This window comes from Ahaetulla prasina, chromosome 2 (genome assembly GCF_028640845.1).
Source record: "Ahaetulla prasina isolate Xishuangbanna chromosome 2, ASM2864084v1, whole genome shotgun sequence".
NCBI classification, from domain to species: domain Eukaryota; kingdom Metazoa; phylum Chordata; class Lepidosauria; order Squamata; family Colubridae; genus Ahaetulla; species Ahaetulla prasina.
In genome coordinates this window covers 185,575,396-185,589,289 of record NC_080540.1, presented here as the reverse complement: position 1 = coordinate 185,589,289, position 13,894 = coordinate 185,575,396, and the positions used below count along the sequence as shown (strand labels likewise).

General features: G+C 36.3%; 1 protein-coding gene across 1 annotated transcript in view; it reads left to right on the top strand.

The window, feature by feature from the left end:
* TRPC4 (transient receptor potential cation channel subfamily C member 4) overlaps positions 1-10,705 on the top strand; it is a 471,854-nt gene extending 461,149 nt beyond the window's left edge. The window contains exons 12-13 of the mRNA XM_058166773.1: positions 9,357-9,446; positions 9,589-10,705. Of these exons, the coding sequence (XP_058022756.1) occupies positions 9,357-9,446; positions 9,589-10,290 (792 nt within the window). The 3' untranslated portion in view covers positions 10,291-10,705. The remainder of the gene's footprint in view (positions 1-9,356; positions 9,447-9,588) is intronic.
* The last annotated feature ends 3,189 nt before the right edge of the window (positions 10,706-13,894 follow it).

The following is a 13,894-nucleotide window of genomic DNA, read 5'->3' as shown; positions in this document are numbered from 1 at the left end:
TGACCACATCTCTTGGCAGCTGCTTCTGTCTAGCAATCCAAGAATTCACACGATAAGTTTTGTCAATTTGAAATGCCACATTTGCTGGTTGTTCACCTATTATCTCTGCAAAGGCTTCAGAAAATATTTCTCTGAGATTCTCTTGTTTATTTTCCTTCAACCCTCTGATTCTTAAAGCAAATTCATCTGCTTTCTCCACTTTAACCTGAACTTCCTCCATTTTATTTTCCAACTTTAAATTAGATTGCTTAATTTCCTCTACTTCTTCCTCCAATTGAATCAAATTTAAGGCCAGACTTTGAATTGCTACAAATCCTTCCTTAATTTCTTTATTTCCTTCTTGAATTTCTGACATCTGATTTTTCATTTCTGACATCTCATCTGCCATTTGTTTAAATTTCTCTTCAATAAGAAAAGTTTGCAGGTTTATAGCATCATTCAGGGATTCTTTCACAAAATCTTTCAAATTTTCCTGTAATGCTTCTAAATTTAATGCTTTTGTATCTGCTGTGTGGGCTGGGGATACTCCAGCACTTCTAGTAACAGTTGTTTTTATTTGTTTGGCTGCCAACTTCTTTTAAATTTTTATTTTCCTAAGGTTAGAGTTAATAATAATTCTTTTTAAGTCTTCTACAAACACAGTCTTAAAACCTCTTGCCTTTGTCCTTTTATACCTATATTTAAAAACTTCCAATAGTCTCTGGCAGCATGACACGAAGTAACAACAGCTTTCTCACTTTTACTTTCCGCTCATTAACTTGTTAAGCTCATGGCGCCATTTCCTTCTTATTTTCAAGTTGAAACAAGATAGCAGAGAGTTAAGAATCATTACTTGCAATTACAGTCCTCCTGCTTCTGTTCTGTCCAGTATAAAATCCTTTTGTAATCCAATATCAGTCCCAGAGCTGGACGCGGTGATTAATTCCGCCGGAGGCAGAAACACCTCGGATCCGGAGCACTTCAGGCTTTTATAGGGCGCGTTACCCTTCAAACTCCTGGTATCACCCCAGGAATTTTGGGGAAACTCTAACTTAGCCCTTCTGCTCACCTCCCCCTCTTCTCCTGGGGGGGTGGTGTTTCTGAACCGCTAGGCATCTGATTTGCACTGTCTTAGAGGTTCCACGAGATCCAGAGGCTGGCGGTCTAAAAGACTGTCGCCATCACCAACGGAGCCAAGCGGAAGTCCCCATTATTTTCTTAATAACTTCCTCTTGCATTGGTATTTTCTCATTTTTCCAGTTTTTAGCAAACACAATTCTAGCCACTGTTACTGTTGTGTCTTGCCCGCCCTCAGAGCAGCCGGGGCCTTCTTACCTGCTCCCCAACACTGAGGAATGTATGCCTTCCGGCCCAAGTCCTGGCTCCATGCCCCCACAAACTGCAGAAGAAGGAGCATCTCCCTGCCCCAGCCCTGACTCCATGCCCAGGCAAACGGAGCAGCTAGACCCCTCCCCCTCCTCCACAGCAGGTGAGCCTGAGGAGGGTTTACTCCCAAGAACAGCTGATTGGAGTGACCCTCGCATCAGAAGATTGGAGAGGCGGAGGCAACAGAGGAAGGAGGCAGGCCTTAATGAGTGCTGAGTCATGGAGCCACACCCCATGGCCTATATAAAGGAGCTACTTTCTGGCAGTCTCTGAGTCAGGCAAAAGTCAAACTTATCTTGCTGAAGTCACTTACTGGTCTCCTGCCTGCTCTGAGGACTTTGCTAGGACTTTGGGCAGAGCTGCAGAGGCAAGCCTGATTCGGATTTCCCGGACCCAGCCGTCAGCGGAGGAGTGGGACACGACAGTTACTACATTCACAATCAAGTATCGCAATTCTCTATTATATGTTTTAGGTATGATCCCCAATTAAAAAAAACTCTGGTTTAAAATCTATCTGTTTTTTTATCATTTTTTCCAACCATGTATAGATTTTAGTCCAGTACCTTTTAGCTTCTACGCAGATCCACCACATATGGTAATATGAGCCCGGTATCTGATGACATTTCCAACATTTCTCGGATTTATTCTTGAACATTCTGGCTATTCTCGTTGGGGATAGATGCCACCTGTAAAACATCTTATACAAATTCTCTTTATACGCAGTTGACATTGAAATTTTATAATTTTGCAACCACAATTTTTGCCATTTCTCTGAGTCAATCCCATGTCCAAAATTTTTTCCCTGAGCAATCATTCTTTCTTTAACTTGTTCTTCCAGTTTAACCTCTAATAAATATCTGTATAATTTTTTAATTATGTTTTCATCAATGCCTGTTAAAATTTTATCTAGGTTAGTCACATTAGGTTAGTAATCTTCCATCTTGGAATCTTTATCATATCTAGAATTTATTTGCAAATAAGAAAACTAATCATTTTTTATACCTTGTACTTCAAATTCTTGCACAGATTTAAATTCACCCTTTTCATTCAATAGTTCGCTATATCAGGAAAGGTGAGCATTTGGGCGGAGGTAGAGCTCCCCAAAAAGCCCCAGGAATAATTCTGGGGCTAGAAGGGTGAGAGCTCCCTGGAAAGCCCAACAGAGCTCCAGATCCAGGACACTTCTGCTTTTGAGCAGAACAAAATAACCACGACTACCTCTGTTTCAAGATGAAGATTTAATTTGATTAAAGCAGACAGAGCAATGACAGGAGCGCTGGCAATGGCAAGTACCAGACCTTAACTCCGTTCTCAGACTGCATTTAAGAAGAACAAAGGAAATGGTGCCTGTACTTAAAAGGGTGTGAAAGTGAAACTTAAGGAAGTCTTTGTTAACATTGTTGCGCTCTCAGTCCTCTTTAAACTTGCCAGATTTTACATTTACATGAAGAGATTTTAAACTGAATGGAAGGACTATAGAATTGATTTACCTAACCCAAATACAGAGTTTATGAAAAGATTTGAAGATTTATTGAATTTATAGAGACGGTTATTAAAGTGAAAAAGGGCTACTAAGCAAACAAAGCTTGGTATTATTAAGGATGTTGGGATTTTGCCAGTTCAAATGCAAAAGCTACAAGAAGATTTGAAGGACTTTTTAAAAGGTCTTTTAGAAGAAGCTCTAGACTTTCAAACCTCTGTTATAGATCAAAAATGTATGGAGCTTGAAGAGGAAATATCTCAAATAAAAGATATTATTGAAACTAGGAATAAGGATATAAGGGAAGATGTGGTGGCAGTATTTCAAAGATTGTTTGAATACATGGTTCAGTTGGATGGAAGAGTGGAAGAAATTAATCAAGCTAATGTGAATTTGGAAAATAAAATAGAGGAGGTCCAGACCAAGATGAACAGGGCAGATGAGGAGTTGGTTTCGTTGCAATATAGATCGATGGAGTTTGCCCTGAGAGTGAGAGGTCTCAAAGAAAATAAATGCGAGAACCTAAAAGATATGTTTGCAGATGCTTTTGCACATATATTTGAAGAACAGTCAGCAGAATTTGTAACTCAAATCAAAAAAAATTATTGTGTTAACTCCTAGGTTGCCAGACAGAGACAGTTACCAAGAGACATTGTTATCTATTTTACAACTAGGAGGATTTGGAATGAAATTTTACAAGTATTTTATAAAAAATAAAATTCAAATATCAGGACAAGAGATATTAGTGTTCAAAGAAATTCCTCCTAAAATGTTAAGATCTAGAAAGGAGTTTACTTTCTTGGTGGATGAACTTAGAAATCATCAGATGCAGTTTACATGGGATGTTCCAGCTGGACTAACAGTTAATTATAAAGGAAGAAAACATCGTCTTAACACAGTTTTTAAAGCAAAAGATTTTTATACTAATGTATTAAAGGCTGGAAGTTCACCACCGCTAGAAGCTAAGATGGGAAGTGAAGTAGAGATTGGGAAAAAGCGGGAGAAGGAAGCAAAGCACACACAACTTAAAGTTGGGATGGCAATTGCTGAAGAGGAAACACTGGAAAAAGTAGGGGATTTAAATGAGCAAAGATTGATTCGAATAGATATTAGAAGAAAAGAACAAAGAATAAAGAAGCAGCAATATCAAGCGAAAAGAGTTCTTTTTATGGGAAAGGGTAAATCATAACCAAAATTTTTGAATATATTTAAAAAGTACTGTGTATGTGTTTAAATCCTGAAGAAGAATTTGTAGTAATGTTATTTGATTATAAGTGGTGGGTCTATTAGAAAATAAGTTAAAAATTGATTTTGGGAACATAAGGTGTTGATAAAAATAGAATAAGGACTGGAACTAGTTAAGTTTTAAAGGTTTTGTAGATGGTATTTGGAATTTAAATGTTATTTGATTATATATGGTGGAAGGGTCCTTGAGTGGCGCAGACTGCTAAACAGTCTGTTATTAACAACAGCTGCCTGCAATTATTGCAGGTTCAAGTCTCACGAGGCCCAAGGTTGACTCAGCCTTCCATCCTTTATAAGGTAGGTAAAATGAGGACCCAGATTGTTGGGGGCAATAAGTTGACTTTGTATATAATATACAAATAGGATGAAGACTATTGCTTAACATAGTGTAAGCCGCCCTGAGTCTTCGGAGAAGGGCGAGGTATAAATGCAAATAAAAATAAAAATAAAAATAAATAAATAAAATTTGTTAAAAACTAAGTTATTCTGGGTAAAAATTGATTAGGGATTATATAAGGTGTTGATACAAATAGAATAAGAAATGGAATTAGTTAAAGATTGTATGGTAAAAGGGAAAATTGGGTTAAATGTTAAATTTATATGTTAAAAATGTAAGAGGAAAACTGTAAAATTTCTTAGAGATGGTATCTAGAGTCTAAACACTGGCGTGTACGTATTTGAATTTATAATTTAAATGTTGGAGATTTGGTTGGGCTGATACTATTTATTATTACATATGGTAGATATATAAATTTGGTGGATTATACAAAATATTTTGAAGAAGAAGATAACATTTAAGGGCGTAAATTGTAGCTAGATTACAATTTCCAATATTGTAGTGCAATATTGGAAGATGGAACATTTGCTTATCATTGAAGACTGGACGCTAAAAGCAGTGAACTTACTGGATGGCAGAAACTTCAGTGTACCAGAAAGACTATTTACAAGAAAGATGGATATTGGAAAGGAGAAGATGGATCGACTATCTTTAAAACAAATATTGGATTAAGAACTATCAAATAGCCTATGAATGAATAGAATGTACTGTATATTTTCTTTTTTCTTTTTCTTTACTATGGAGAAGGGGAGTTAAGGTTCTAGGGGATGGATGGGAATCTATGGATAGTTTGTGTATTCTAGCTTATGATTGTTAGATATTATATCCTATATATTGCTCTAGGAAGTCTGGGAGGGTTGGGGGGACTGGGTGAAGGGAGGAGAGGGGAGGGGGAAGGGTGTGGGTTGGTGGGAGGAGGAGGGGATGTAAAGGTAAAAATTTTTGTAAGACGTTTTAATTAAAAAAAAATAGTTCCCTATATCTAACCATTTGTTTCTTTCTAAACATTATTGAATATTCAATATGAACTATTGAATGCTTCAATAGTTGATAACCAGACTGGAATTTTTAAATAATGTTGTTTCTTAATCTTCTCCCAATTTAATAACAAGGCCTCTCATATAAAATGTCTTCTGAAGTACCCCTGTGTTTTTGCTTCCTTGTACCATAAGAAAGCATGCCATCCCAACAACAAATCATGTCCTTCTAAGGTCAATATTCTAGTATTTTTCAGTGTTATCCATTCCTTGATCCACAACAAATTTATTGCTTGATAGTATAGTTCCCAATTAGGCACCCACCTCGTATTCTGGCATCTTGCAACAATTTTAATTTTATCCTCGCATTTTTGCCCTGCCAAATATATTTCAACACTATTTTATTCAGTTCTTCAATATTGGAAAACTGTTGTCATGTCACCCTAGTCTTCATTAGTTAGTCTATCCCCTAGTCATTTTTGTCACACTTCTCTGCACTCTTTCTAGATTCTCACTATCTTTTTTGTATTGTTGTGATCAAAACTGGTGGCAATATTCCAAACATTGAAACAGTGATACTATAGTTCTTCATGTTCTTCAGTATAAAGTGATACTAGTTCTTCATGTGATCTTAATATGACCCCTTTGTTCATACAGACTAGGACTGCATTGGCTTTTTTCACAGCACACTACTGGCTCATATTTAAGTAGTTACTCTGTAGGATTCTTATATCTCTTTTATAGTTACTGCTATTGAGTCAAGTACTACTACCTTTTCTCACTATTGAATTGTGTTTTGTTGGATAGAGGCCAATGTTGAAGTCTGTCAAGATCCTTTTGAATGTGAGTCTATCTTCTAAGATGTTACCAACCCCCCCCCCCCGGTGGGTGGCACCTTGGTGTCATCTGCAAATTTTATGAGTTCCCTTTCTATCTCCTCATCCAAATAGTTTTTAAAGATATTGAAGAATATTGGGCATAAGGTAGGGGACCTTATAATGACCTTAATGGAATAGCAGAGTTGGAAGGAACCTTAAAGATCTTCTAGATCAACCCCCTGCACAAGCAGGAGATCCTATACCATTCTTGACAAATGGCTGACCATTCTCTTCTTGAAAACCTCCAGTGATGGAGCACCCACAACTTCTGAAGGCAATCTGTTCCACTGGTTAATTGTTCTCACACTCAGGAAATTTTTCCTGAGAGACTTTCTAGAGAAAGCAACTCCTTAGGTTGCTTCTTTCCTAGTTTCCATCCATTGTTTCTTGTCCTTCCTTCTGGTGCTTTGGAAAATAAGTTGGAAAATAACTTCTTTGTACTTTATCCTTTTGCATGCTTCCCTCCATGTAGATGCAGTTCCACTGAGAACTACACACTGAGTGCATTTGGTCAGCCAGTCACTAATCCAGTGGTGATGCTGTTTATGCCACATTTTTCTATCTGATCAAGAACTAGGTTGTGGTCTACTTTGTCAGATGCCTTACTGAAATCTACAGTAAGTAAACTGTCCAGAGTATTTTCCTGGCCCACCAATTTAGCCATTTTGTCAAAGAATGCAAAAAGCTCTGGCATGTTCAATTTTTGTCATATTCGTGTTAGCTTCTAGTCTCTGGCATGTTCAATTTTTGTCATATTCGTGTTAGCTTCTAGTAAGCTTCTAGCTTCTAGCTTTACTTGGCCCATTGCTTGATTATCTTTCCCAAGTTCTTCCCAGGTATTGATATCAGGCTGATTGGTCTGTAATTTCCTGAGTCCATTTTTTTAAAAATATTGGAACCACATCCATTCTTTTCCAGTCCTCTCATAGTTTCCCAGTGCTCCAGACTCTTTCAAATATGTTTAGTGCTTCCAAAATCAAGTCTGCCAACTCCTTCAGAACCCTGGAATGTAATCCATGTCGTGATGATTTGAACTAATCCAGCAATAGCACTTAGACTTATATACCACTTTGTTTTAAAGCCCTCTCTAAGCAATTTACAGAGTCAGCATATTATCCCCAACAATCTGAATCTTTATTTTACCGACCTTGGAAGAATGGAAGGCTGAGTCAACCTTGAGTTTACCATTTTGTTGTCTATTTTGACTTGTATTCCTAATCTGTCCTTTATGGTACTGCTTTTGATAGATTGGACTATTTTTTCCTTTCGTGAAAAGACAGATGCAAGGATTGAATGAAGCAGTTCTGCTTTCTTCCTGCCTTCTTGTTTTTTCCATGTTGAAAGAAACATTTTAATTATTATTTCTGACATTTGTTGCAAATTTTAGTTAATTATGAGCCTTAGCTTTCCTAACGTCATCTTTGCAGATTTGGGCTAAAAATTGAAAATTTTAAAAATTAAAATATATTTATGAGAAAAACATTTTTATTTTATTTTTTAAAAAAGATCTGAATGTGCTTTTAAAAGATATATTTGAAAGAAGGGTCAAAAATGTTTTCATCCATGGATGCCACTGATCACTTTTAATGGAAGAACATCATTAAGATGTTCTTCTTGTTAAAAGTGGTCATTGGTATCCATGGATTTTTAAGCCTATTTTCAAATATGCCCTTAAAAAGCACATTTGTCTAATTTGCTCTAACATATTAGACAAATGTTATTTCAGGTCCCTTATTCTTTAGATAGCATGCAATTTGACCTTTCCCACAAGCCTATCAGCATGAGATTAATTACAAGATAGTCACTAAATGCCATGATATGTTTAAATAGTAATGGCAAAATATCACAGAATGGATTATGTATTAATATTTTAAAATTAAACTAACAGAGTTTACTATGAATGCAGTCCTAATTTAACATCTCTGTATTTGAGTGTGCAGCAATCAAGTAGTCAAGAAGATGTGATTTTATTTAAACTTCATTGTATTTTTTTATGTATATATATCCCACCTTTATTATTTTTACAAATAACTCAAGACAGTAAAATACACCTTCTATTATGTAAATTATAACAAAAGACTTGAAAAATCCTTCCTACATATATAATACTCAAGTGCATTTTGTCACTGCTTTGTGCACAACCTAGTATAATTAAAGCTGAAGTTCATAAGGAGAGACAGAGCTGTTTATTTATTATTCACTAAGATAAGGCAGATTGGGGAACAATCTGCTGGGCTGGGAAGTGACTCACCAGGCTAATGCAGCCTGTTATTAACACACAGCTGCCTGCAATTACAATTACTGCAGGCTCGAGTCCCACCAGGCCCAAGGTTGACTCAGGCTTCCATCCTTTATAAGGTAGGTAAAATGAGGACCCAGATTGTTGGGGGGGGCAATAAGTTGACTTTGTATATAAATATACAAATAGGATGAGACTATTGCTTTACACAATGTAAGCCGCCATGAGTCTTCGGAGAAGGGCGGGATATAAATTCAAAATTTAAAAAAAAACTTTGTCTTTCGATTTCTACAAGAGCATTTTCAACAGATGATAATAAATATTGCCTATAATTATTATCTATAATAATTCAGTAACTATGTCCCAATCTTTATTCCAAAGGTGGTTTTTTTTCAGGAGGAAACTGTACTTTCTTGTTTTTTCTTTGAAGACATTTCACATCCAAGAAGCTTCTTCTTCTTGTTCAGCTCTAACAGGATAGTGGAGAATGGAAAGACAGATGTCTGCAAGTAATATAAATCCTTCCATTTCCCACTATCCTGTCAGAGCTGAAGAAGCTTCTTGGATGTAAAGCAAAATGTCTTCAAAGAAAAAAAACCAAAGAAGTCTAGTTGCCTCCTGAAAAAAAACACCTTTGGGGCAACCATGACCTTGGATCTCTACAAAGTCCCAATCTTTAGGACATGGAAGACAACAAGGAGACAACAGAAACTCCCTTGCCAGTGTGATGAAGATGATATCATTAGCCACAGAGGTTCACCATTTAGACTTTTCAGAACAATCTTGTTAATTAAATACTAATCAACAACCTTGACAACCTGTACTTATATTTCAGGAGGTGATGAGGAATTTGGTTAAGAGATACATAGCAGCAATGATAAGAGATGCTAAAACTGAAGAGGGACTAACAGAAGAGAATTTTAAGGTAAGTTCATTTAATTGTTATTAAATGAACAACTTAAAAACAATGAATCACAAAGTTTCAACTGAGACCTGTTTAATGTATGACTTGCATTATAGTTCAAAAATAAAATTATTAATATATAATGTTTCTTCTACCTCTTCAGGAATTAAAGCAAGATATTTCCAGTTTTCGCTTTGAAGTATTGGGTCTTTTAAAAGGAAACAAACTGGCTAATTTACAACACTCTAAAACAAGCACAGAAGTCTCCTCCTTGACAGAATCTAATGAAGAAAGTGAAAGTGGAGGAAATGAAAAAATCATGAAGAAAAACCTCAGTCTTTTCAAAATAACTACAATGATTCACCCAAGAGTAGTGGCAAAAGTCTCTAAAGCACACAACCAAAGCAATGGGTCAGCAATGATGCCAACTGAGTCCACAAAGGAAAAACAAAGGAAAGTAAACTTTGTAGCTGATGTAAAAAAGCTTAGGTTGTTTCATAGACAATCAAATAATAGCTCTACTGAGCACAGTACAAATAACATTTATTCAATTTCTGAAGAAATGTCCCATCAACAAGCAGAAGAACATAAGAAAGTAATTGAACTGGGAGATAAATCATTGGCTATGAACTGTGAGCTAAATAAACATGATCTCAGTGCAAAGTGCACAGTTCACAGTAATAAGCAAGGTAGAAAGGAGGCTTTCGACTCTATGCTGAATAACAAAACTGCTCCTTCTGACTGGAAAACCACCAAGGGGCAGGGCTCAGATTTCCCCAGAGAAATGCTAAACAATGAGCAGGATATCAGCATCTTGAAGGAAGAACCAAATATTAAGAGCAGCTATATGACAACATGGTTATGATGAAAGCAGGCAGAACCTGTAAAATTATGTATAAATTGTAAAATGCTTTGAAAAAGAAATATGTAAACCCAGTTACCAAATACAGTATTAGAATATTCAAAAACTGTAGGACAAAATATTGTAATATAATTATATCACAAAAAAATAAACAGAAAAAATTGTTTTGTAACCAATTTTTGTTTTCACAATTACCTTTACATATTTTATTAAGCAGGAGTGTCTGGTACTCTTGTATTGTTGCAATAAACACAGAAAGGTTTTTAGATATCTTTTTCAATCTCAATTCAAAAACATTTTCTCTGGATAGTTGATGCCTATAGTTAGTAAATATTTTTCCATGCAAATAAACATAGCTTAATAAAAGTGTGAGCCAATATTTTAAAGTGTTTTAAGGTTTCGTGCGCATGTGTTTGTACTGTCTGAATAATTATTAAACTTTTCATTGTTAAAAATAAATAAAATTTGGAAGTTGCTACATTAATTTATTAAAATAATTTTCCACTAAGAAATATTTACATTAAAATATTTAACCAAAAGGAAACTAGGTGTCCTTCAAATATTCAGTTATGTCCACCGCCAATAGATCCCAGAGCCTTTATTGTAGCTCAGCTTTACTTGCGGCAAAGTTCTCTGTGCCTACAATATTAAGACTGACCATTTTCATTCATTAAAATATCCTGAATTCTATAATGATAGCAAGAGAAAATGACATTACTCTTTTACAAGAAACAATGACTTCAAAACAAATTTACACTTTTGACACAGAGCTCAGAATTGCAAAAGAAATACATATTCCTGTTCCTCACGGTCTGGAAACTACAAATCACACTTTATTTTCACATCTGAGCTTTCCCTAAGAAGTTAGAGCAAGCTGTATCTCAGAAATGGTAATGGGACTCAATTTAACCAGAAAACCAAACTTTTTACAAGGAGCTCAGATTTGCAAAAGAAACACATATTCATGCTCCCCAGGGTCTGGAAACCCAAAATCACACTTGAGCAACCCCGAATCTGGTCCGAGCTTCCATTTTTCCATTCGGGTTCAAAAAAAAATTGGCTTCCAAAACAGCAATTTTTCTGACCGCGGCATCACGGTTTTTCCTCCGAATTCACCAAAAACACCAAATTTCAAAAACGGCAAGAAATACCATTTCTAAGCATGAAATTGAACCCCGAATCTGGTCCAAGCTTCCATTTTTCCATTCGGGTTCGGAAAAAAATTGGCTTCCAAAACAGCAATATTTCTGACCGCGGCATTTTTGAAAATTTGTGGTTTTGGTGCCTTCCGAGGAAAAACCGTCAGAAAAATTGCTGTTTAGGAAGCCTATTTTTTTTTGAACCCGAATGGAAAAATGGAAGCTCGGACCAGATTCGGGGTCGAATTTCATGCTTAGAAATGGAATTTCATGGGGTTTTTGAAATTTGGTGTTTTTGGTGCCTTTGGAGGAAAAACCGTGATGCCGCGCAGTCAGAAAAATTGCTGTTTTGGAAGCCAATTTTTTTCCGAACCCGAATGGAAAAATGGAACCTCGGACCAGATTCGGGGAACAATTTCATGCTTAGAAATGGTATTTCTTGGGGTTTTTGAAATTTCGTGTTTTGGTCCGAGCTTCCATTTTTGCATTTGGGTTCGGAAAAAAATTGGCTTCCAAAACAGCAATTTTTCTGACGGTTTTTCCTCTGAATTCACCAAAAACACGAAATTTCAAAAACCCAAAAAAATACCATTTCTAAGCATGAAATTCGACCCCGAATCTGGTCCGAGCTTCCATTTTTGCATTCAGGTTCAAAAAAAAATTGGCTTCCAAAACAGCAATTTTTCTGACCGCGGCATTTTTGAAATTTGGTGTTTTTGGTGCCTTCGGAGGAAAAACGGTGAAGAAAAAATGGTCAGAAAAATTGCTATTTTGGAAGCCAATTTTTTTTTAACCCAAATGCAAAAATGGAAGCTCGGACCAGATTCGGGGAACAATTTCATGCTTAGAAATGGTATTTCTTGGGGTTTTTTAAATTTCGTGTTTTGGACTTCTGGTGGTTTCGTTTTCCCCGGAGGACGTCTGGAATGGCATCCCGAACTGAGATTCTGTAAAAGCTGGTGAAACAGCGGAGAACGGCTGTTAGCCAGCTTCAAAGCTTTTCTCTGGGTGAAAGAGATTAGCAAGAGCGGCTGGATAGCAAAAGATTGCCCCAGGGGCTCTGCTTTCTTATGCAGAGTCTCGGAGGGGTGCCTGCCTAACCCAGCCATACTCCAGACTCGGCTCGATACTGCTAATTAGGCAGGACAAGAGGAAAACGCCCACTTCTGCTCAATTGATTCCGTTTTGAATAACTAAAAGCAGACGGGACAAATACAAGTGATCGATTACTGGGGAAGCAAGAAGAGAGCTGACTTCTACTTCTTTTTAAAAAAGGGGAAAACTTTTTCTCACTTGAACTTAGTGAAGGAAGAAATGGCGTCTGAGAGGAAGTGGATTGGAGGCTGCTTGTGAGAGAAAGCGAAGTTCGTCTTTGTGGATTTTAGCTGAATAGAAGCTTTCCATAGGAGGCAAGGTGAAAGTTTTTATTTTACAACTTTAATTGGAGACTTTTTGAGACTTTGAGATTTTATAATTCTAATTAGAGACTTTACTTAAAATAAAATGGCTTCTAAGCCACCAAAAGCTCCCATGACGAGAAGGGGGTCTGAAACTAATTTAGAAGATATATTAAAGGAACAGAACAGAGTTTCTGAAGAGCGATTTAAAGAAATTATGAATAATATTCATGGTGTGAAGGATCAACTTAGGGAAGAAATTAAAGAGACTAATAAAAAAATTAGAGAAGATTTATTGATGGTTTTTCAAGGTTTGGCAAAAAATTTGGAAGTAATGGAGGATAAAGTGGAAGTAATTAGTCAAGCAAATCAGTATTTGGATAATAAAGTTGGAGAGCTTCAAAATAAAGTGGATAAAATGAGGATCATGTGGTGGTATTGCAATATAGAGCGTTGGAGAAGGCTTTGAGAATTAGGGGTCTTCAAGACCGGAAGGAAGAAGATCTTAAAAAGTTATATCAGAAGCCTTAGCTGAAATGTTAGGCATGGACCCTCGAAGTTGATTTTCAAATTGATAAGGCATATAGGGTTAATTCTTGGGTAGCGAGGCAGAAAAAGCTCCCAAGAGATATTGTAATTTATTTTTTAACTTCTACAATAAGAAATCAGATTTTGCAAGCTACATACCAAAAGAAATTGCAAATAGCAGAACAGGAGGTGTTGGTTTTGAAAGAGATCCCTGCTAAAATGTTAAAGGATAGAAGGGATTTTAGGTTTTTTACACAAGAGCTTAAGAAGCATCAGATTCAATATAGATGGGAGGTTCCAATTGGTTTAACAGTATTTTTTCAAGGCAGGAGATATCGAATTGATACTGAATTGAAAGCAAAAGATTTTCTTTTTAATGTATTGAAAGTGGATGTAGAAACAGTGGATAAAAGTCTTCAAGAGAAACAGAGTGGGGAAGCTGAAACTGCACCTGTGATATCAGTACCTCAAGAACAATCTCAAGAACAAAGAGTGACAAGGGGAGCTATTAGGCGTAAGGAGATAGAGGAACGACTTCAAAGA